Source organism: Lepisma saccharinum, chromosome 1 (assembly GCF_977018435.1).
Source record: "Lepisma saccharinum chromosome 1, izLepSacc3.1, whole genome shotgun sequence".
Classification (NCBI taxonomy): Eukaryota; Metazoa; Arthropoda; class Insecta; order Zygentoma; family Lepismatidae; genus Lepisma; species Lepisma saccharinum.
Genome location: NC_139229.1, coordinates 205,705,554 through 205,727,886, shown reverse-complemented (window position 1 = coordinate 205,727,886; position 22,333 = coordinate 205,705,554). Strand labels below are relative to the sequence as shown.

General features: G+C 38.2%; 1 protein-coding gene across 3 annotated transcripts in view; it reads right to left on the bottom strand.

Moving 5' to 3' along the window:
* LOC145978414 (NACHT domain- and WD repeat-containing protein 1) overlaps positions 1-22,333 on the bottom strand; it is a 583,318-nt gene that overhangs the window by 120,080 nt on the left and 440,905 nt on the right. For all 3 annotated transcript variants that reach the window (XM_083111046.1, XM_083111037.1, XM_083111043.1), the window contains one exon: positions 17,776-17,969. In XM_083111046.1, the coding sequence (XP_082967172.1) occupies positions 17,776-17,969 (194 nt within the window). The remainder of the gene's footprint in view (positions 1-17,775; positions 17,970-22,333) is intronic.

Genomic DNA, 22,333 nt, shown 5'->3' with positions numbered 1-22,333 from the left:
AGAGAGAGAGAGAGAGAGAGAGAGAGAGAGGCTATAGTTGTAATGTCTATATTATGTGTTAGATTTTATTTAATTCTTACTTTATATTAATAATGATCAATAAGATTTCATACTTATATTAGTCTTGCATTCGTGTTTTATCTTTATTTTGTGTATGTTGTTTTAAGATCCGTACCCAGGATTTTTTAAAGGAGGAAGGGGTAGATCCGAAAATGTGGAACAAAGAGAAGATCAGAAATACTGAGGGGTTCATTCAATTAGGTAATTTTTGCGTTGCTTTTCTGCCAAGTTTGTCTAATCGCGATGATGAAGATAAGCAATGATTAAATTGATGAAGGAACACACAAAGAACAGCTATGTTCAGGCTGTGAATCGAATCCGGAACCCCTTTGTCGCAGCGCGCTGTGCTAACCACTCCGCCGCGGAGGCTGGCTTTGTTTTCCTGTACCAAGAGACAAGTACCACTGATCATCCATGATAATTCTATGTTTATAAATTAAATGAAGCTTGTTAGCTATGATTATCATTGTTGGCTCAAGATAATTTTTTTACCCGGGCAGGGTGGATATTTACCCCCCCCTACTTTTCATCCTGTCACTCCCCTCCAACTTTCTATACTGATTCCCCCTACCTTCCACTTTCTTTTATTATAAACATGACCATGGGTTATATTTACGTTTTTAATGACGAAAAATAATAGCCTTATTTTAAAATACCTTAAGTGTTACAGTTAAAGAACAACTATATTGTAAGTAGGTATGTCTTACATGATTTTTCAATGTACTTACTGTATATATTATCCAGCAGTAACTTGAATTAATTCATCTCTACATCAATTCAAGCCTTTTAAAATTAATAGGCACGCATATGAAATCAGAAAAAAGGTTTTGGCCGGTTTGGTGCTACTGCAAGGGCAACGCCCCGCGCAATCCCATGGCCCTTAAGCCCCCTCTGATGATTGTTAAAATGTCAAATGTGACTTAACAACAACAAACAAAAAAACAGCAAAAAACAGACTTTTTCCTATCCTAACTGCAGTTCAAATAAATTCGGGACATGGATCAACTACCCTGACCAAATCGGGACGGTCAGTAGACTTAGATCAATAATTATAAACTAATATTGGCAAATGTTGCACACTGTAGATTTCTGAAGCCTTCCTCTTTGCATAACAAACACATTTATTTATGAAAGGACAAAATCGAAATTTTTACAAATTTGAAAAATCGTCGATGTTATTTTCGTAGTGTTTTGTGGGTTTACATTTAAATATTACATAGTTCAAAGGGGTGGGAATAGCCCCCATGGCCCCTCCCATGGGTACGGGCCTGGTTAGAGCAAATGAAGAAAGAGTTTGTGATGGTACATTTAAAAATGTTGCTCTAATGGAGAGAACATATTCGTAGAAAAGGCATAGTAATGCAAGGATTTTTTACAGTATGACTGCGGGTGAAGTTACGATAGGTATCCGGTAGTTCTTGAAATTAAGTGTATCGACTTGTGATTAACTTGGATAAGAAAATCTCTCCGTCAGCTACTTTGAAGATCTCAAGCAATCTGCGAGTTCATTCAAAGAGGCTAAATTAGTACTAGTCTCAAAAGAGAAAATCAGTAATCTCTGTACGCTAATCAGAAGCCGAGACTGATTAATCTTGCTGAAATTATACTTATGCTGATTAAAAGCAGTTCCTGTTTAAGCTCCTTCCTCCAACCTTCTTCCAAAGAGTTGAAATGGGATAACTCATCGCAAGCCATCACCTTAAACCGGGGAGCATGCTCTAAGATGGGATCATCCTGCAGGGCATCTTTAGCAAGGATTCTCTCAACCTTGGTTCCTGTGGGATTTTCATTTACACCTTCTCCCGTTGTGAATCTTTGATGACGCCATTTTGACGATCCTTTCAACCTTTTCATTCTTCGCTTCGTGATTCTACCATACGGCTTTTCTTTACGCCCCAAGAAAGCCGAGTGAAAGGAAGAGTGGAACTCCAATTTGGCATAGCCAAGATGTGACCTGACTCTTGCTTGTGTGTACCAACTTATCGTAAATCCACACACGTGTCTCAACTGCCCTCTCGGAAGAATCTTCCCTCTAGCGTAATAACTCAGCGTTGCCAACCTGCGGAGCAAAATTTTTGAAGTATGATGAATCGCAATTCTTAGAGAGGAACATTTAAGGACGTGGTCATAATTCCAAACGATGCCTTGAATGCCAATATTACTAGCAAATACAGAGCTTGCTCATAGCGAAAGAACGGGGTTATACACGTTGTATGATTATCCAGATGTCCTGAAATAACAACCTGAATAGAAATCCAGATATCTCCAAGTTTCCAGCATTTAGTTGCCACGTATCTGGATTCTCTCTGCCACTCGGGTATTCGAGCATCGAATCAGCAAGTAAAGTACTGGGTATAATCTTTTCAGCAATAATAATGTATATAGAAAAAGAAAAATGCGTTGTCATAAGCAAGGGTATGTTGATTTGCCAATATATGTAAGGGACGTGAGTATGACGTAAGAATATCCGGAACAACCACTTCTGACTGATTAGACCAGGAATACACACCGAGTTGAGTTTGAGAAGTATATCCAAATGAAACAAGGATAATGGAATACTGGTGCTTAGCGGTTTTAAGTCATTGAGTAGAGTAGTTGGGTATTTTTTAAAGCACTTGTTTCTTCTATTCTGTTTAAGTCCGATTTCAATATTTGATTGAAATTAATTTAACCAAAAATGAAAATAATGGAATATCTTGTTTAGATCACAGAAACTGAAAGTTCTTTGAAGCATAATTATGAAACCGAAGACTACTTCGTATGTCACGAATGTGGACCAAACTGTCACTATAACAACGACAACGAAAATAAAAACTTCCAAGTGCCATATTTAGCCTTGGGCTACTCAGAAGTTGATGAAATATATTGTTTCTGGGTCTTGAAGACAATGCTAAACCTGGTAGTAGTTCATTTGCCTTCAGTTAGAACCAGAAAATAATACTGTTATTTTGCATTTTGAAATTTTCCCAGCCTTTTATGTCATTTACGTAATTTTTCAGTATTTTTTTGTCTTTTTTGTTGAACTTTTATCATTTTTGAGGCTTCTTTTTTATACTTCTCTGTTGTTTCGTGAATTTGAAATGAATCTGCTAGAATAACTTACATATTTAAACTTTCTAACAAATACGCCATTAATCTAAAATATGGCCAATGCAAAACCACAATATTATTTTTAACAGAAATCTTTGGCAAATTTCTTTTACCTACAGAAATCTTGAAATATATTGGGTGAAACCTTCTTCGAGATTCCCTTTCTGGCAACTATTATCGCTTTAATCTGTGGTTTTAAAGTAAAATTAATCACGAAATATATATATATATATATATATATATATATATATAATCTTATACATGCGAATCACAACTTTGTTTTCAGATGTTGACCGTGAAAAGTCACTCTGAAAGGAGGTGAATGACTTACACAGAAGAATAAAGAAAACCTCATGAGCACTTAATTGTTTTTCCCTTTTACTTCGGTAGTTTAAAAAACCAAACAACGAGTTGTATTATTAAACTACTATTTTATAATTTAAGGACAAAATCAGGCTTTTCTTTTAAGATAGAAAATTATTTTTGACCGTTTTCTAAAATTGTAGGCAATTTTTAAATAAGTTTAAAATCATTCTATAGGTCATTTTTGAGATTTTTAAAGTAATCAACTTCCGAGCCTTTTATCACTGTTTTATTGGATAATTCTTCCACAATAGTATAATTACTGGTATACTAGCAGGCAATATTAATTTGACATTATGCATTGTCTAACTATTTTATTTTTATTTGTTCTAACATTTTATTTTGAGAGAAATATTACAGATGGAATGGGTAATGGTAAAAAGGATTGGACAATGGATAACGACCAATCAACACTAAGATGGAACTACGCAATCTAACATCCAGACATGTATTATTTGTATAACACTAAACACGCATGTACTTTATGTACTATATGATAACCCTGCAACAAAGTATTTTACAAATAACCCGCATCAATATTTACGGTTCCTCCGGGAAGTCCATTTCAGTGTTTTTGTTTGGCGAATCCCAAGAAACTCGTATCTCATATTTTCTGCTATCCTTTTTCTTTCAAAACTGTCAACGCAGCAAATTTTTCATCCAAGCTGTATATTTATCTTTAAAAACCGCCATTCTTTTCACGGATTGTTCCCCTTCATAAAACTGTCATTTGTTTTCGAACCTCACCCTCCCTACCTCTTAATATGCTTACTGAGGTGAAAAGAACCTCACCTTTCCCTGGAGAAAATCACAACTGGCGTCTCTTGTTTCTCTCTTGCGGATAAAAATCAAAAGAAAAGAGCGAAATCTTTGGAAGCTGCAGTGATTTTCCCTCACCCTTGTTTTTTCTTTTCTCGGTAATCTTTGAATTTTCAAAAGGCAGCGCGAAGTAATGCAGGAGGAAATTGTCTTGACGGTGAAGTAACATAAAACTGCTTTCTTGCTTAGCGTTATTAACTGACATCATATTTTACAGCAAGGAAGATGGAAGAAAGCGGAAAGATAAAGGAAGAAAGGAAGAAGAAGATAGCAAAGGAACCATTGGAAGAAAAATGAGGGACATAAATATTGTGCATATTCTTCATACTCTTTACGTCTCTGCAGGATGTAACTTGAAAGGAGGAGAAATTATCTAAATGGTTCTAGGAGATAGCGGTTTCACTATGAGACGGTGTGGTGCATTGTGCTTTTCTGGAACAATCTTCAACATAACCTGATGTAATGTATTGACGCTGACGGTACATTATACAGAGTGTCCAAGAAGTCACCGTACCGTACATGTATCCTGTGCCAGGGCCGGCCTTAGGTGGGGCGGGACCTTGGGCATACAACATACGCGGGGCTTATAACCCAAGTTTTTCAGAGATTTTAAAAAATTAAGGATTTTCGTTCCTTAGTCTGAAGTACTGGTGTCCTATATGATCATAATATAAACATTATTACAATAGTAAATACATTTATGTATTCCGTATTATTACCTAAGAGGAATAAGCAGAACTTGTTGAAGGATAATAAAAGTTTTAAAACTATTGTTTCTTTTCATTTCCGTTGTGCCACTGATTCAACGTTCATTATCTTTAATTACAAAACTTGGCGTGTTCAATATCAAAATAATATTTTCACTTTATAATTTCATTCTGTAATTATCGAATATCGCACAATAACTTTTGATTGAAATATTTAAACACGTTCTTTACATGGAAACTTGCTTAGAATATAATTTCAATAATTTTTGGGTATTTTTAAGTATGTTAAAGCAAGTCAGGAAAAAGCTGATTAGTTGCTTTGAAGCGTGCGACTTTTGGGCGAATGGGTATGAGATGCCCCTCTCTAAGGTCGGCTATGCCTCTTGCGACCGTGCTGAAAATTAGTCCTTATTCGCTTGCTTGGCAATGATTTCATTTTCCTGGTTGGTATTCCTGCACTTAAGATAACATGGAAGGCTCCCTCGACTTCGTTATGTCAGTTGTCGCGCCATGGCTGATGTGAGCATATATATTAAAGGCTAGGACGTATGTGTGATGGCTGCAGGAACGACAACGTGGTATGGTGGCATCGATTCCCTTTGCACCTGTTTCTTTCTTTTCCATTCCAAGTTGAACATGATCAACTCCCTCGACACATGATTGGAAACAGAGTTGACATATATAGCTCTTCCGCTACGTTACAAATTTTCGTATTTGGTTCATTTTACTTCCCTATTCTGCCATTTTGGCAAAGCGCGAAGATGAGGACGAGTGACCCCTGGAGGTTAACAATTTAAGTGTCCTAAAGTAACTGGAAATGAAATTGTTTGTAACGGTATTGCAAAAATGTAACTCCGTTACAGTAAGCTAGTTACAGCTAGATTTCTTTGAAAAAGTAACTTCTATTTATAACTTAGTTAAAAGTAACTAGCGGCTCCTAAACATTGGTCAGATTCATTAAGTAAATTTATATTAATCAGAAGCTACTAATGTTAGGACGATGAAATTTTGTGCATTGAGAGACTGATCATTTATTCGTCTGTATTCTCGAGTTTACACAATGTCTAGGTTTTATAGAATATGAAATGCCAATATAATATCGCTCAATATACTGCCATTTCACAAGGGAAAAAAAAATTGTCACGTATTAATTCTTTAAGTTTATTTTTTATTTTGCATTCCTTTTCGGCTTGTTTCGGCTAATCTTGATGACAACTGATGATTAGATGCGGCTAATGATGGAACAGTCACTCAAGAGCTTAGGTCAGTATTCTAACTCGAAACCTTTCAAGTAGATCGTGCTTTGTAATCTTGACAAAAGCATGAAATTACTAACAGTTTCAAATCTAACGTTACAAAACATTTACGTATTACTAATAACACCAGACTTAACATGCTTAAACTAACACAAGCGTAAAATTATTATAGGTGTTTTCTACTCTTACGACGGCCGATCCTCATTCTGGCAAGGGGAGCGGGGAAGCAACCAATTCAGCGCGATAAGAAATGCAGCAGCCTGTAGAACGAGGTGCACGTAGTACTTCCTACCGCCGCGTCGTAACTCTCGGCGCCACCACTGTTCTCCGGTTGGTCTGCGGCGTAATCCTCGCTCCCCACTCCTCTTGCCAGCATTAGGATCGGCCTCCCTAAGAGTAGAAAATACCTATACGAACAGCAACAAACCTGACACTAACGGTCAGTAGCGGCGATTGCAGGTTGGGGAGGGGGACCAGGACGGTTTATTTCTATTGGTAGACAAGCCTTAGCATTTAGAGTGGGGCAACTTCTTCCCCCCATAAGCACCGCTACTGACGGTTTACTTTGTCTAAAAATATTTATAAACTGACCAGGATTCGATCATACGAAGCAAGGACCTTGAACCGGGAAAAATACAACAATGAAGAGCTGCTTTAACCAACCCACTGCCACGTTTCATCCCAGTGCGCGCGGGCAAGTTATTGGAATCAAAGTATCAGTGATTGTTAGCTGTTGCCATTACAAACGACCACAGTTGAGATTTACACAGGTGTTACAGCATGAAAGGGAACTTAGGTCATGATATCACACTACCCGAAAACCATGGCTGTTTCAAGTGTCTGTCTCAAGTTTCCACGACTAATGGTCGTGTGCACCAATGCCGATTATTTCGAAGTTCGGATGAACGAGTTCAAGTTTAATCTACTCAGAATTAACTTGCATTGCAACAATGAAAAAACGACGTTCACTAGATTCCGTTCAACTGATCCGAGATCAATTTGTAAGGATATACCTGATTGGTTGGCTTGTAAACCATGTTTATAAAACAAATTACAATCAAGGACTGCAGAAGGTAGCTTTATATGATTAAAGTCGCAACGTGTAGGAGAAAAAAGTAATTCGGGATGCAAACTCCTATGAATTTGAAAGAGATATAGTCATCGACCTTGTCGACGAGTACAAGGATGTAATAGAGTGTACAAAAATCTAATGGCAAAACGTCAAAGAGGAAGGATAAAGCATGGGATCTTCTATGGGGCTTCAATGCTTTACGAAATACAATCTATTTTGATGATGCTACTGATGTAATTACTGATTTTTTCCACCTATTCAAGCGGTTCCGGCGCCCACCCAGCGTCGTATAAAGTGGGTACTTGGAGGAAACTCCGAGGGTAAAGACAGCCAGGGGCGTTTGCTGATAAATCACCCCCTACCTTCGGCCGTGATCAAGAAAGTGTGGGGCCCTAAGTCCACACCCCCTATTCGCCTTAATGGAGTGGTGCAAAGGCACTGGGAAGCACTTTTTTTACTGATGGCTGTGGTCAGTATTTGTATATTTAATTTCTTACATATTTATATGTTTGTGTAAATAGCCAGTGATATGTATTTTCGTGAATTTATACAATCATATTTTCAACGCCCTGTAGCAATATCGTAATATTGCTCTGTTCTAATTTATCTTGCAAAGTAATATATGAAGCGAATTGTACTGGTGACATTTCTTCTGGTATGCACAAATGCATTAAGCACAGGTAAGAAGGCTATAAACGAGTGTACTCACATATTCAAGAACTTATAATAACTTATTCTTTAAAACAATGAAAGCAGTAAGCTATATTTACAGAGTTACGGGGTTTTAAAGTACGTATTCCGAAACATTACTTTTTGCACCACTGAACCTCAAATAAATTTGTAGACAGTTTTTGCACAATTTACGAATTGTCACCACTGCACATTCAACACCTCTATCTAGGGCCCTCCCCGATGCACAGTGGTACCGTCGTCGCCTTGTAATCAATGGGTCCCGGGTTCGATACCCGGTGGAGGCACATAGTGGTTCGGATTTCACCTTAAACTGTAGGTACAGTCCCGATTAGCCTTAATCTGCATAAAGTGGACTTAAAGCACCAAATCAACCAACCAAATCAACACCTCTAACATTTGCGCGTCCTCGATAACACTATTATTTTTCTATTTAAAACCAAATCGATGCGTCAATATCGTGAACCTAAATCAGACACCAAAATGGCGGCGAATGGCCGATCAGAAGATAAACTCGTTTTAATGTTCCTAGATCGAGATCAAGTGTTGAACAGTCTTCGTGCAATGGAATTTTCCAATGATCCATTCCCGATCCGAGTTTAAATTTTTATCTTCGTTAGTTCACACGGCCGTAAGCCCTTAGGTTGTAGGACCGAGTGCCAAACCCTTCTCCAGAAAAGAGTTCACAATTCCAGAATTCACATGGGTTGCCCTCCCTTCCTCGTAATTACTCGCTTAATTTCTCCCGGACCCACTTTCCTTCTCCCTCCCGGGAACCTCTTGTTAAGGGGTCACAAATTTCTGCTAATTAGCAAGTCCTCTGGAGGAAAATTTTTCAACCTTAATATGGACTCCCGCCCCCATTAAAAAAAAGAAACTGGTAATGAATTAACAACCGCTTCCAGCCTTCCTTTTCTTGCCATTCCTCTTCTCCTCAGAATGCTTTTCGCGGAAATTTCATCTTGACTGCAATGATAATGGGTTCTAATGGTCTATGGTTATAAATAGCAAGTACTCATCCATTATTTCACCCTGTAACAAGACGCTCGTTCTGGCAACCCTTTCAAGCCCTTCTGACATTGACGATGCTCCTCCTCGAGTGTCTGAATGTCTGCTTCTGTGATTTGTGTCCTGCTTTGAAAATGAAAGCCCTTTTCACAATCTTGTTATCCTTTCACTTTATTCACATCATTTCTCCTCTTTGTACCAAGTCTGAAGGAAACTTATTTCATGTTAAAAAACGAATTTAGCATTTTCCAGGTTAAGTAATAACAGAGAAATGTATGCAATAAACATTGTCTTTGCTGTAAGTTTATGGAAAAAATACTTTAATTAGTTTGGTTTACTGCTATACATCAATAAAATTTCCTTGTAGTGGTATCAGTACAAAGAAAGCCGTGGGTATGCAATTAACGAACAACGTGGAATCAATATAATTTTAAACACGATTGTTAACTTTTAATTTGGTCTTTATCTTATTAGCTTGACACGGCGATGTTTCTGGCAGATTTTCGTAACATTTACAAAATGAGGTAGGAGTAGCTGAGGACACAGGTGGCGCCACAATCAGGAATGTAGAGGTTCTTATCGGGTGCAGAGCTAACTGTGAGGGGTGAGATGTGCCGTTATGTATTCATTTATCGTTATACACAATGACTCTCCTTGTTCCTCTTCTTCTTCTTATTATTATTTGCTGTAATGTTGCACTTTCCTTGCATTATTGATTATTGCACCTTTAGTTTTTCTCTTTTGCATAATGTTAATATTTATAGGTTAATATGGTGTTTGATAAATTGCACAGGTTTTAAATTGCTTGTCATTTTTGTTTGAAGGTTGGAAACACTGTTCTTATTATTGTCGTTATCTCTTATCATTCCGATTATTAATTGAGCAATTTTTTTTCTTTTTCAGATGCTCAGTTGAGTTGCCATGGAGCGGTTTACTATGGAGCAACAATTTTGAAAACACATTTCAGAAACGGGGAGTGCTATACTATGCAGAGACAGTTCGTAAACTTCGCGCGATCTTCGGACGTGACAATGCTCCCACTGAAACAACAGTTATGAGGTTGGTGAAGATATTCGAGATATCCGGGTCAGTTGCTACCGTAAATTCGCCTGGGCGAAAACGTAGTCGTCTCACAGAAGAAAACATTGCAGTAGTGCAAGACGGTGTGAATGTTAGCCCCGTCGTTCAAAAGAGTTGGGAATATCGGTATCCTCATTGCAACGAATACTGAGAAAAGACCTTCAAATGCACCCATACAAGGTTCAGTTGGCTCAAGAGATCAAAGCAACCGATGATGCGAAACGAAGAAATTTTTCACAGTGGATTTTGACGAAACAAGAAGAGGACGGGAATCTTGCAAGAAGAGTAATATTCAGTGACGAGGCACATTTCCACCTCACAGGTTTTGTTAATATTTTTTTTTCACTATGAAATCGTAGTGAATGTGGAAAATAATATAAACATAAATATTAACTTTCATGCAATTTAGGCTGAGTTATTGCATTTTCAAAACCTGCGCACTTTATGAAATACCCTTTATAAGAAAAATATGGGCCGACCTCCGTGGCAGAGTTGTTAGCAGAGCGCTCTACTACGCTAGTGGTCCTGGGTTTGAATTCCGGCTTGGGCATGGACGTTCATTGTGAGTGGTCCTTCATCAATTTCATCGTCACTAATTTTCATCATCGTATTAGCCAAAAGTGGCAGAAAAGCGACGCTAAAAACAAACATGAAGTCAAAATCAAGAATGAAGTAAAATATAAGGTACTTGTTTACTATCCTTCGGACAGATTTCGTAATTTTTACAGAAGAAACTACTTCGTGTAGCATTGTCTAACATCTGGAAGGTTTTTTGTGTGATGTGGGAATGTTTTATAGCGGAAATTCAACCATTGACGCATAGCTCCACGAACCATTCATACATAGCCCCACGAACCATTTCCGGTAAGGTTAGGTTAGGTAGGGTCACGTATAGGTTACAATAGTTAAAAATTGGTTTCTAAACAAATATGCGTAGCCCCACACACCATTCTCGCATAGCCCTACGAACCATTGACACATAGCCCGACGAACCATCGACACATAGCCCCACAAGTGTCCAAAGGATAGTAAACATTTACCAAATATAGATTATGAAAAAGGAAGTAATATCAGAAAAAATCATAAGTAATTAATGTTAAAAGATTAATTATACGAAACTGTAAGAAAGTATGCATTACTTCATTAAAATGGATTGTTTTAATAATAGCATTTGAAAAGCAATGGTTGCATTGTACTTTGGACTATTTGTACTTTGGCGCTATTCATAACCGACGAACGGTTCAATTTTTGCAATATGTAATATAATAAACTTGCTTCCATATATATTTTGTTATATTTGTGGCTACCCAGATGAAAGGTTGGGCGCTAGGGAGAACTCACTTCAATACAAGGGGTGAAAAGGTACCCCTCGCACCCTCCCTTCCCGGCACCGCCTATGTGTGAGGACATGGGTAATTAACTATTCAAAAGGTACAGTCCCGGGCACCTAAGTCATGAAATGCTGACTTCCGTGCAATAAGTTATGTGCCTTGCCGAACTCTCCGGTGACAGCAGAACTTCCCATTGAAAAGTTGTAACTGAAGTAGGCTCATCGGCGTATAGTTAGGCAACAAGAGAAAAGGTGTTTCATTTTTATTTTCGGTGACTTTATATCAGTCAAAAAAGATTTACAAACACTGCCAGAGGTAAAGAAAATACTTGCAATAGTTGTTTCAAAACGTTTTCCATACAGTATGCAAATGCCAATCCATTAAATAACAGGATAGCCGCAGTATTCATATTGTATTGAAATTTATTCTTGTTAATTGACGTCAGTTTGTTAAACCTTTAGTTCAATAACAAGGCGAGTGTGAATTTGAAAAACAGGACAAACATAAAGTAACATACATGCCCTGGCTGGGAACTCGAATCCAGAGCCTTCGGAGCAGTTTTACACTCATACAATCGACCAGCAAAGTCTAGTATATTTCAGGACTCCATAACAGTTCCAATCAATGAATTCCTTGTGGAGACACATTGCCCAGTGGTTCAGAACTCACTTTAAACTGTAGGCATAGCCATATCGTTATTGTCATTTAGTATAGATCCTTTCCTCTTTTCGCTAATCGCGACGATGACAATAAGTACATGAAATTGATGCAGGTGCCATCAGAAATAACACCTATGGCCAGGACGGGTCTCAAACCTGGGAACTTCGGAGTTGAAATCTAGTCTACCATTTAACGCTCTCAGCCACCGATTCAGCATTCGATTAGCCTATCATGAGCGTAAACTTTGCAGAATAGTTGCAGCAAAACGTAGTTATACTTTAAATATTCTCAAGCAAATTGTGCAGAAGTATAGTATATGCTGGGTGACACTGTGTAAGATCATAATATAAAAGGACTCTCGGCAATTTAGAATATAGTATCATTCCTTCGAAACTGTACGAGATCGAAAACTCAAATTCAAAACAATATGGAGGATACTTTGATGAAATCCACCTGGGAACATGGCACTCGGCGTTGTCTTGAAACGTAAATTTAGCGACTTTATTAAATTTATTCATCCCTCACGTCTCGTTTCGCCCCATCTCCCAAACCATCACTCCTTATGGAAGGAATCTCGGTGAACCTTTCTGGAGAAATCATCTCCAGAAGCCACGCAGAGAGTCCCGAGGGCAGGAATGCATCGACACATATCCCAGGATGATGGAGAACGTTCTTGCCATTGATCGCCTCCGCTTTCTGTTCCCTGGAATTGGGTCTCAGGATGGAAGGCCTCTTGCGCTGTTGTCTTCCAGCACATGCCTCACATTTTCATTCAGCGCTGCCACACCTGCGAGTTTGGTTACGCTTCTAGATACTTATCCCCTGGTACCGCACAGGCTTGTCACTCTAGGACCATGATAAAATTCACGTATAATTCCCAGTTTTTGAATGCAATTAATTGAATTAAAATTTTTGCGTGCGTCGGCACTTTAGACCATTTTGCATCCTTCAATGCATACCGGGAAATATCCCCTTATCTAAATTTCTTACTTAAAAAGTTAAAACAAGGGGTGTAAAAAGCCTGTTGGGAAACATTTAAAGTGCAAGGTTGTAAAGACAAATACACCGCATTAAAAATTAAGAATAAAATAAAAGCTTTCTCACAGACAATAGAAGTGTTCGGCTCTTCGCAAAAAGTTAAAAACATTCGATAAAACTCGATCGTCATCTCTCAACAGGGATGACAAACAGTTGGAAAGATGAAAAGTCAGCCTGAGGAAAGCAAGTTTGGAACTGAATGTCACAAGAATATGCCGAATGCTTAAAAAACATTACAAACACGACACATTGGAGAGTCCAGCCCGATTTTCAAGGCGAACTTTACAAAAATTCAAGGCTACAAGCAGACTTTGGTTTGATTTGATTTATTTTACTTCGCCTTTTGTGCCACTTCTGGCTAATTTGCGAAGATGGGGATGAGTGATGATATGAAATTGATGAATGGACACTCACACACATCCATGCCCAGGCCAAGATTCGAACCCGGGACCCGCTACAAGCAGACGTTTTCTCTATTTCAACCTTTTCAACCTTATGTATTACCGCTTCTCACCACACATACATAAATATATTAACAGTCTAAAGGGTCTGTGTGATTCAAACCTATCCAAATTTTCTAATTCAATTCAATTAAACGATTCCAAATATTTAATTTAAAATGTGGAGTTTACATTTGGCTTTCACATACTGAAGACTCGAAAAACATCTACAAAAAAGGTCACAAATGTTACGGGATATACTAATATACGAAAAATTGTTAACTGTATAAGAATTTCAAACACAAATTTACCTAACCAAGTTCCAGATATCATATCTTGAAATGACCTTCCGCCTACCAGATAGATTGTTCTGCAAATGTCACTAACAAATGAAACGGATTGACAGAATTCTGTTTTATTTTCCACGTAGCTTTCTTGTTCTTCTCCGATAAAAATAAAAGCTAAACTGTGAACAACGTTTGCAGAGCATTTATAAATATGTATAAATTAAATGAAATTTTGATTTTAAAAAGTTGCAATTTTTGACGTCTACTGAGAAAAATTCATACAGAATTTCCGGAGCCAATAATTTAAGCAGATTTCCCGGAATTCATGGAATTCCCTGTGAGTAGCCACCTTGTATGACTACGTAAAACAACGAAAAAACATTTGTAACGGATATTAAGATATTGGGTATTGAATTGTGTACAAGTAAACATTAAATCTGATCATTTCCTATTTATTTATTTCCATAAGAAAATTAGAGGAACCAGAGTGGTCCACTCAATAGGATGCCTGACCCCTACCGGGAGGTCGATGTTTGATTCCCGGTATGGGTGTTCTCAGAGAGGAACTATCAGTGATTATTATCCATCATTTCATCGATGGGTACTTGTGGAATAATCTTGATGTGCAGAAGTTGAAAACCAGATGCTGGCCACACCACCTTCACTGTCGAAGAGAACGAGAATGTGTGGATTGCTACATCGACGGCCGCTGTGTGTCTTCATGGCATGGTTCAATTTACATGGAACCAAATTGACTTTTTGCATGGGCGGTTATTCCATGGAATGAAGGGAATGAGTCATTCCCTTACAAAGTAGAAGTATTAACTGTGTTTATGTGGTCAATTTATTTTTACAGTTTCATTCAAACTATGTAGTCGCATATCTACTTATAAGAGCTGTTGTAAAAACCGCGAGACGTGTGTCCTCGTCGTGGTCCTACTAAAATTTAGGTAGCCAGCAGACGACCATCAGTGTCCGCGTCGCTAACCCTCGGCAAAGGGAAAGGGAGCATTCGGCATTCTTCGTAGATCTTCGGCTCCGTCTTCGGCATAGGGAACGCATGAGCTCCACTCCAGTCTCAAAGTTTCTTTCCAACTAAATCCGTAAATCCGCCTAAAAAAAATATTTTGCAATATTTTTACTTCATTTACAGCGAATTGTGTGTTGTCAGTTATCCCAGTAAGTTTCATGTCCATTATTTCTGGAATTTGTATGAAAAACATAGGTTTAAAAATCATACTTAACAGTTGACCAAATCAGTGCGGTTCAATTGACTCGAAGGGAATGAATCCACAGAACTCATTCCGGGTCTTGCGGCAGCCAGCTAAGGGTGCGGGGAGAGAGTAGGTGGATGCTGGAAGCACTCTTCGTCCAGGGCTTGAGATCAAGATGTTTTGAAGAGAGGAGAGGGGTTATTTCTGGTGGTAGATCAATGTCCGATTTAGACTCTACCTGGTATAATAGAGGAAAAAAAAGTGTTCGACATTTTAATCCAGACTAATGTTGAGTAATAGGTGGTTGCAGAAGAACATTAAAGCTCTACTGTTGATTTTGGGTCCAATTTCCAAATGAATTCTGCTCCTAAGCCCATTTCATGCGTAGACAGGCTAATCGGGGTTGGACCTACAGTTTAAATTTGGATCCGAACCTCTATGTGCCTCCACCGGGTATCGAACTCTGTATCTCTTCATTACAAGGCGACAACGTTACCACTCTACCGTTCAGGAGGACCTATTTTCAAATGAAAGGGTGCGTGAAGCAGTTCAGGTTTCGATGACATGAACAATTTACTTAAACATCACAGCGTCATCGGCAAACTCAAATCCGCGCTGAAATTCTCCTGACAATATTTGCAACTTTGAGAGTAAACTTACAACAAGAAATTAGGGTTTTTTATAATTATTTGATAAAAAGAACGCAAAAAAACTTTTCCTGAAGACACTGTCTATTCTTTCAAATTGAGTTATGGTCAACATTTGACATGGTTCGTCACAGAAGCGAACTAAGTGTCGCTTATTCCTCAGATTAATGTATCTCGATGGGAGTACAAAAACCTTTGTTTTACTTGTAGGAAAGCTTTTTTTGAATTGTTCAAGTTAAGTTCGTTGGTTTAAACAATTCCCGTGTCTAGTGCTAGTCCTGAACGATCCTTTTCATCGTTCACCCAATTCATAGTTAATGTAGAAGTACCCAAGGACAATAATTGAGAAGAAGTTGCTAAAACTGAAGTGAAAATGCAGAAGATGAATTCTACAATCTAGTGATAGAAGAATTTATAAAGGAGGCGTTTAGTAATAATAATAATAATAATAATAATGTCTTTAAAATGTCTTACGCCATGTGCTTCCCTTGCTGTAAAAGTCACGGACCGCCCCATCTTTTTTGATTGATAGGTTATTTTACGTTGGTTTTGTGACACCTCTGGCTAATCGGGAAGACGATTGATAAATTGATTTTGATATTGGGGGTACTTCAGCACATAGGCTATTTTTTGCCCGTCACGCAATACAGGGATATGCCCCTTAACGAAAACAAAATTGAAGACAGACCTCGAATAAGAAATTGAATTATCTCTAATTTAAAAAAAAAATAATTCATGCATTGTTTAACACGAGCTAAAAATACATCGTCTCTGAGGACTAACATATCCTTACCTGCTAAAAAGGTGTAAAAGGACAAACACAGGACAACAGAGCCCTTCGGAGGATTATACTGGTCGTAGGTTCAGACGCCAGAACCTAGTTAGCCAGCAACATTGCAGTTACCGGCGTGTACTACGTGGAAGTTAGCATGTTGGGTGCCTCACCAGAAGGTTGCCTCTTACACCCCCATCGCGAAGACGAGGATGAGTTATTAACATGAAGAAATTGATAAAGGGCCACTGATGAAGGGAAGCGTAATATACTCAGGCCGGGATTCGAACCTGAGACCTATGGCGTCGTAGCATGACGTGATAACCTCAGCCAAATTGACTTTTTTAAACATCAAATATGTAGTCCTCATTTAACAACATTTACTGAGAAACACCACTGACGACAACACAATCATTGAAACAATAAGAATAGTGCTTCAGAATTACCGCCACAAGGGATGAAAATAGAATTAACCACCAAATCGACCAATAAATAGGAGAGTGAAGTTTTCGTCTTAACGATAACATCGAAAAGTTAAGGAAAAGCAAAATAAAGTGTATATAATGTATTTGTATAGGTAAGGGAGCAAGTTTTTGATGTTTCCGAACCGCGAAATAATGCGAATTACGCCATTTTTCAGAATAACACCGAATTTCGCACTTTAATGCGAGAAACGTCGCAAAACCTGCAACACTTCTTCTGTTCAAAAAAACTGCCGGAAGCGCATTTTTCTGTCATTTGTAGTCTAGTTAGTGATAGTCCGATTCAAAAGAGATCTTCCCAGAAGGGAAATATCGTAGAAACGCGAAAATTTTCAGTGTGTAGTGTTTCGTGGGGGCGTGTGTGTGTGTACACAAAACGCTATTTTCAGGTCGCAGACGGATTTTTTGGCATTGTTAGGGAAATGTGATGTGTATGATTGTGTTGAAAGATTTCGGTGTTCTTATTCAATAAAAATTTGATATTTAGTGGCTGTGTGATGAAATAGTTTTTCAAGTGGAAGAAATTTGGTTATTTCTCACAAAGTTAAGCCATAAACTAAAACAATGTTAAAATCTAAGACATACAAGGAATAGTAAAAATGCATGTAAATTAATAGCACGGAATTTTGCCCTAAATCTCGAAAAATAACATCAAATTGCAGTGAAAAATAACATGGAAATTTAGGGAAAAATAAAACTAAAACTTCACGTCCCTGCCAAATCATTATTTGCCTACATATATTTTTTCCAAGTACTAACCTCCAAGACTCTGATTCCCGCGGCTGCTTGAGCAGGTACTTGGAGACGGTGGTCACTTCGTCCCTCCTGTACCAGGTCTCCAGGAGTTCCGCTCGTAGTCCCAAATCACGTGATGTCCTGTGCAGAGCTTCGAACTCGTCGGCGTCAAGACTTTCAGGTAAGGGGCAGGGGAGGTACTTATTGCCGACAAGGCACTGCAAAACAGAGAAGGAAAAATTTAATTATTCATCCCAATTGTTTTTCACGACTCAAGAGATAAACTAATGATTTTACTCTTTGTATTTTTAAACAATAATGTGAAAACAAGCAGAGAAACCTAATGAAAAAGTTTACGAAATTATAATTATACGCAAAAGCCTATCACACAAAGGGAGAGAGATAGAGATAGAGAGAGAGAGAGACAGAGAGAGAGAGAGAGAGAGAGAGAGAGAGAGAGAGAAAGCAGCAATAGTTCCCCAAATGATCTACGCTCAGAGAACTAAATGCATCATATCGACATAAACTCTGTAGCTCAGACCAAACGTTTGAGTGCATCATCCAAAAAGATGCAGGAAGGTGCATCAAGGAACATCAACTGATGCATCGAAGTGCATCTCGACTGAAAGAAATCCTCACTTGAATCAAATGATGCACTTTGGTGTTTCTTTCACGACATACAAGAATGCACCCAAATGCATCAAATGTGAATCTGATTCCTTGAAGAAGCCATAAGACACACTTTAGTGCATCAGTCAATGGATTCTGGTGCATCAATCGATATGATGCATTTAGTTTTCTGTGTGTAAAGTCATTGTGAGAATTAACGTCGGGATGCCGGGGATTTCTCCTCCACAAACAATTTCATCGCCGACAAAATAAAAATATTTTTTTTTCCTACCAAGGATGTTTTTATCCCCCTCAAACAAAATGAAAGTATTGAAAGCATTTCTCAACTATGTAACAAAAGGAATTGAAAAATCATTCCTGTCTATTAATGGTCCAGTCATCAAAGATTTCCCTGCCGAAAAGTATGCATACTTGTGGATTAAAATATACCATTCATTCTGCAATTGACCAACTTCACCGAGACGAGACAACAGCAGGCGGCCTTCATGGCATAGCTCTGACATTTTACACGTATTCAAGTGTTCACAAGAAACTTGTAGGTAGTTAGGCCACGTTTTCGGAGTTACTAGTTGGATAGCTCTTTTTGTGCAAGAGTTTGGTTTTCTCAGAATGTAAATATACTAAATGTTTCTAAAATGCATATAGAGTCACTCGGGCGAATATGCCCATCGGGGTTAAATGCCCACCCCCTCGTATCTCGCGCAACGTTAATGTTATGGCAACTCTGCGACTCTTGTTTGAAAGCGCCCTCCGTGGTGAGACGAGGCAGCAGGTTTGGAGCTTGTGAGAAGAATCTGAAGCCATTCAGGGTTAATTTCATAAGGTAAAAAGACAATTTTTGAACGTTGCTGTATTAACAGTGTGCAATAATATTCCCAAGAGAGAAAGGTTTCTTGTATTGGGCATTTTACCCCTAATGGGTGGGCATTTTACCCCGAACACGGGGTGATTTGCCCAAATTGACGTTCATATGTTAATTTTTCTATGGTTCTTTTGCTATGAAACTTACAGTAAAAAAACTTATAGGTAACAATAACAAAACATGTAGCTTTCATTTGACATCCTTTTTATTGCGACACTCCTTCATTTAGCGAAGCTATAAACCGCCAAGAACAAAGTTGGGCGTATTCCCCCGAGTGACTCTCAACACATTAAATGTTACCATAAGATTTACTGATCTACTTAGAAATAATGTTTTAAGGTGCTTAGGACCGCAAGGTAATAGTTTAGTTTCCTGACTGGTAACATATACAAATTTAATTTGCATACCTCAAAAAACTTACCTTACAACATGAAATGACAAATATCCCACTGAGTAAGCATCCCCCAAAAGCAAAATGCTAACTTCGCACAATGTCTAAAGTAATTCTAAACATTGCTAATTTTTCAGACATTTCAACACTCGTTGAGTCGGCTATATACAGAGGGTCCCAAAATAGTGTTTACACTCTTTGAACGTTAGTAACATAGAAACATTAAGGGTAACTTGACTGAACATTTAGTATTTGAAGCTGCAATATTCACATTGAATGTGCGTGTGCGAGCGTGAGTAGGCATTCTATTGCTTTTAGTTTCTTCACAGACCACACGGCCACGGTGCGGGAATATACTAAATATAGGTATGAATATTTGTAGCGTTTGACATGCTTATACAATTCAATGAGCGGTGCTGGGCTGAAAGGTGTCCTGTTGGAGAAGCGGAAAGCACTAGTCCACCGAATCAATTAGTACAAGGGCCAAACGTCTCTTGTGCGGGGGTGGGACGCGCGGGGAAGATCAAATCTCTGACACCCGTCGCACTCATGCGGGTGATTATGGCGTGACGCGTGACAGGAAATCAATATGAACAGGATAAGCTAATCTGCCAAAGGACCGAGCTGGTTTACCAGTCTTCGCGGTCATCCTTCAAGAAACATAAGAGAACCTGCGAGAATATCTTAGTTGTGCTATATTTTAACAGTTTTGTGCTCCAGAGAATACTTGATGATGGAATCATATAGGTTAGCTACTACGCTATAGGCAAAGAATAGACATCGACTGTGAAACTAATGGCAAGTTAATAATTAATATCAATAATATTTTTAAATACGTAACAAAACAGGAAATTGGTTGACTATAATATTAAGACATTTCGGAATTTTTAACTGCTACGTGGAAAGTGTGTTTACTAATTATATTAAACACTGGGGTTATTAAAATAGGTGTATCTTATGCAACCTTATGGGAAAATGTAGTTGATTATTATTTTTACTATATATTTGCTTCTTAGGTGGTGAGTAACAGTGAAAACTGCATTAATTGAGGCAGTAAACTGCATAAACAGTTGATTAGGCAAAATTGTTGCACACTATTCCGGAATTGCAAGCAAATATTCAAAAGTGTGTCCATGCAATGTCACAGCAAACGTCGAGAAAAGTTTTTTTAAAAAATGATTCACCATATTCACCTGTGTGAATCTCAGAATGTAGACCACTTCCAAAACTTATTGTAAAATTTGTTCAACAAACTGTTTCCCCATAAGATTGCGCCTATTTTTGATTCTGTGCATAAAGCATACTGAACATTTGTCGTCATCAATACAATTCAAGGTAGGTCTTTCGAAAATTAACAATACTCTCGTTTCAAATCATCCAGCAATTTCATTCCTTTCAGCTGCCACTTTTATTTTTTTCTTTCCACAGTACCCTAGAAAGTGTTGTTTCAGTAGCGCTAAGGCACGATAGCTAGTTATTCTTCTAAAATGTAACTACATGTTTTCCATACTAATGAGTCAAAGTATTCCTCATCACTCACCTCGCACTTTATTATTTTAAACATATTTTTCTACAACCACATCCTACAAGCCTTGTCTTATCGGTCTGCCTCAAGACTCATGACTTCGATCCTTCAAATAACACTCTCGTACCGAAACATTTATTTAAAAATTAAATATATGAACACTGTCTGTATTCACCCCTAAACGCACGGCCATAAAAATAGGCGGCTGGACAGAATTGCGCTGGTTACACATATGGAATTAGCAAAGCGAGAGTTGGACAACCTCTCTCCCGGACATATAGTTGTCATCCCTGACCTTTCGAGCAAATACTGTCAGTGTGTATCACATGGATTAGAAAGACCAACTCTACAACGAGATATTTCATTCTCTTAAACCTCCGAACGAACGGGGTTGTGCTCCGATGGCCGTGCGTTAAATTGTACCCAAACACTTAAACTCACTCGTACGTTGGACAAAATTTCTTACAAACTAATGGCACAGCCTTTGGAGCCAAAAAACCTATGAAAATTTCGACTAAACCTAATTAAACCTACAGACAAACCCTTTGAGAGAAAATGTATCTAGGCGACACTTTCTTGGTTGACGTGTGATCAGCGGTTCGAATCTCACTGCACTTGTTTCTCAGCTTCCTAAACAGCAGCTCCCAACTTCAAGTACCTCCTCCACTTGTGTTTCTCTTGCTGGATCAACATCGAAATGTTGATCACTGAGATAAACAAGGTAGCGGAAAAGGTCATCTGATGACCCATATTAATAGAATGGTAAAAATCCATAAGGATTGGCGATAAAATAAAAAATGAGCATGTGAGTTCCACACATTCTGGGATGTGGAGGTAGTTGAAACTTCTATACTTGTCAGACCGTGGACTGAAGGGGCAAATCGGGATCTGCCCTTTAGTCGAAAGCAAACGCACAGAAGAAGTTAACTGCAATACAGGATTATTATAAAATAAATTACAAATTTCTGCATTCTATAAAACCCATACAGTCAATCAATGTATGCAGTAGCGTACGGTAAGAGTACTGTCTGCAATTGATCGTGACTTCAACATCAACTGTTGTGTTACTTCTACTAATTACGTATTTGGAGTTGGTTTTTAATCTCACGTTATGCTCAGGTTGGCTAATGTAGAACGGATCTACATCAAACTGTACTGTGTAATGTGTGTACAT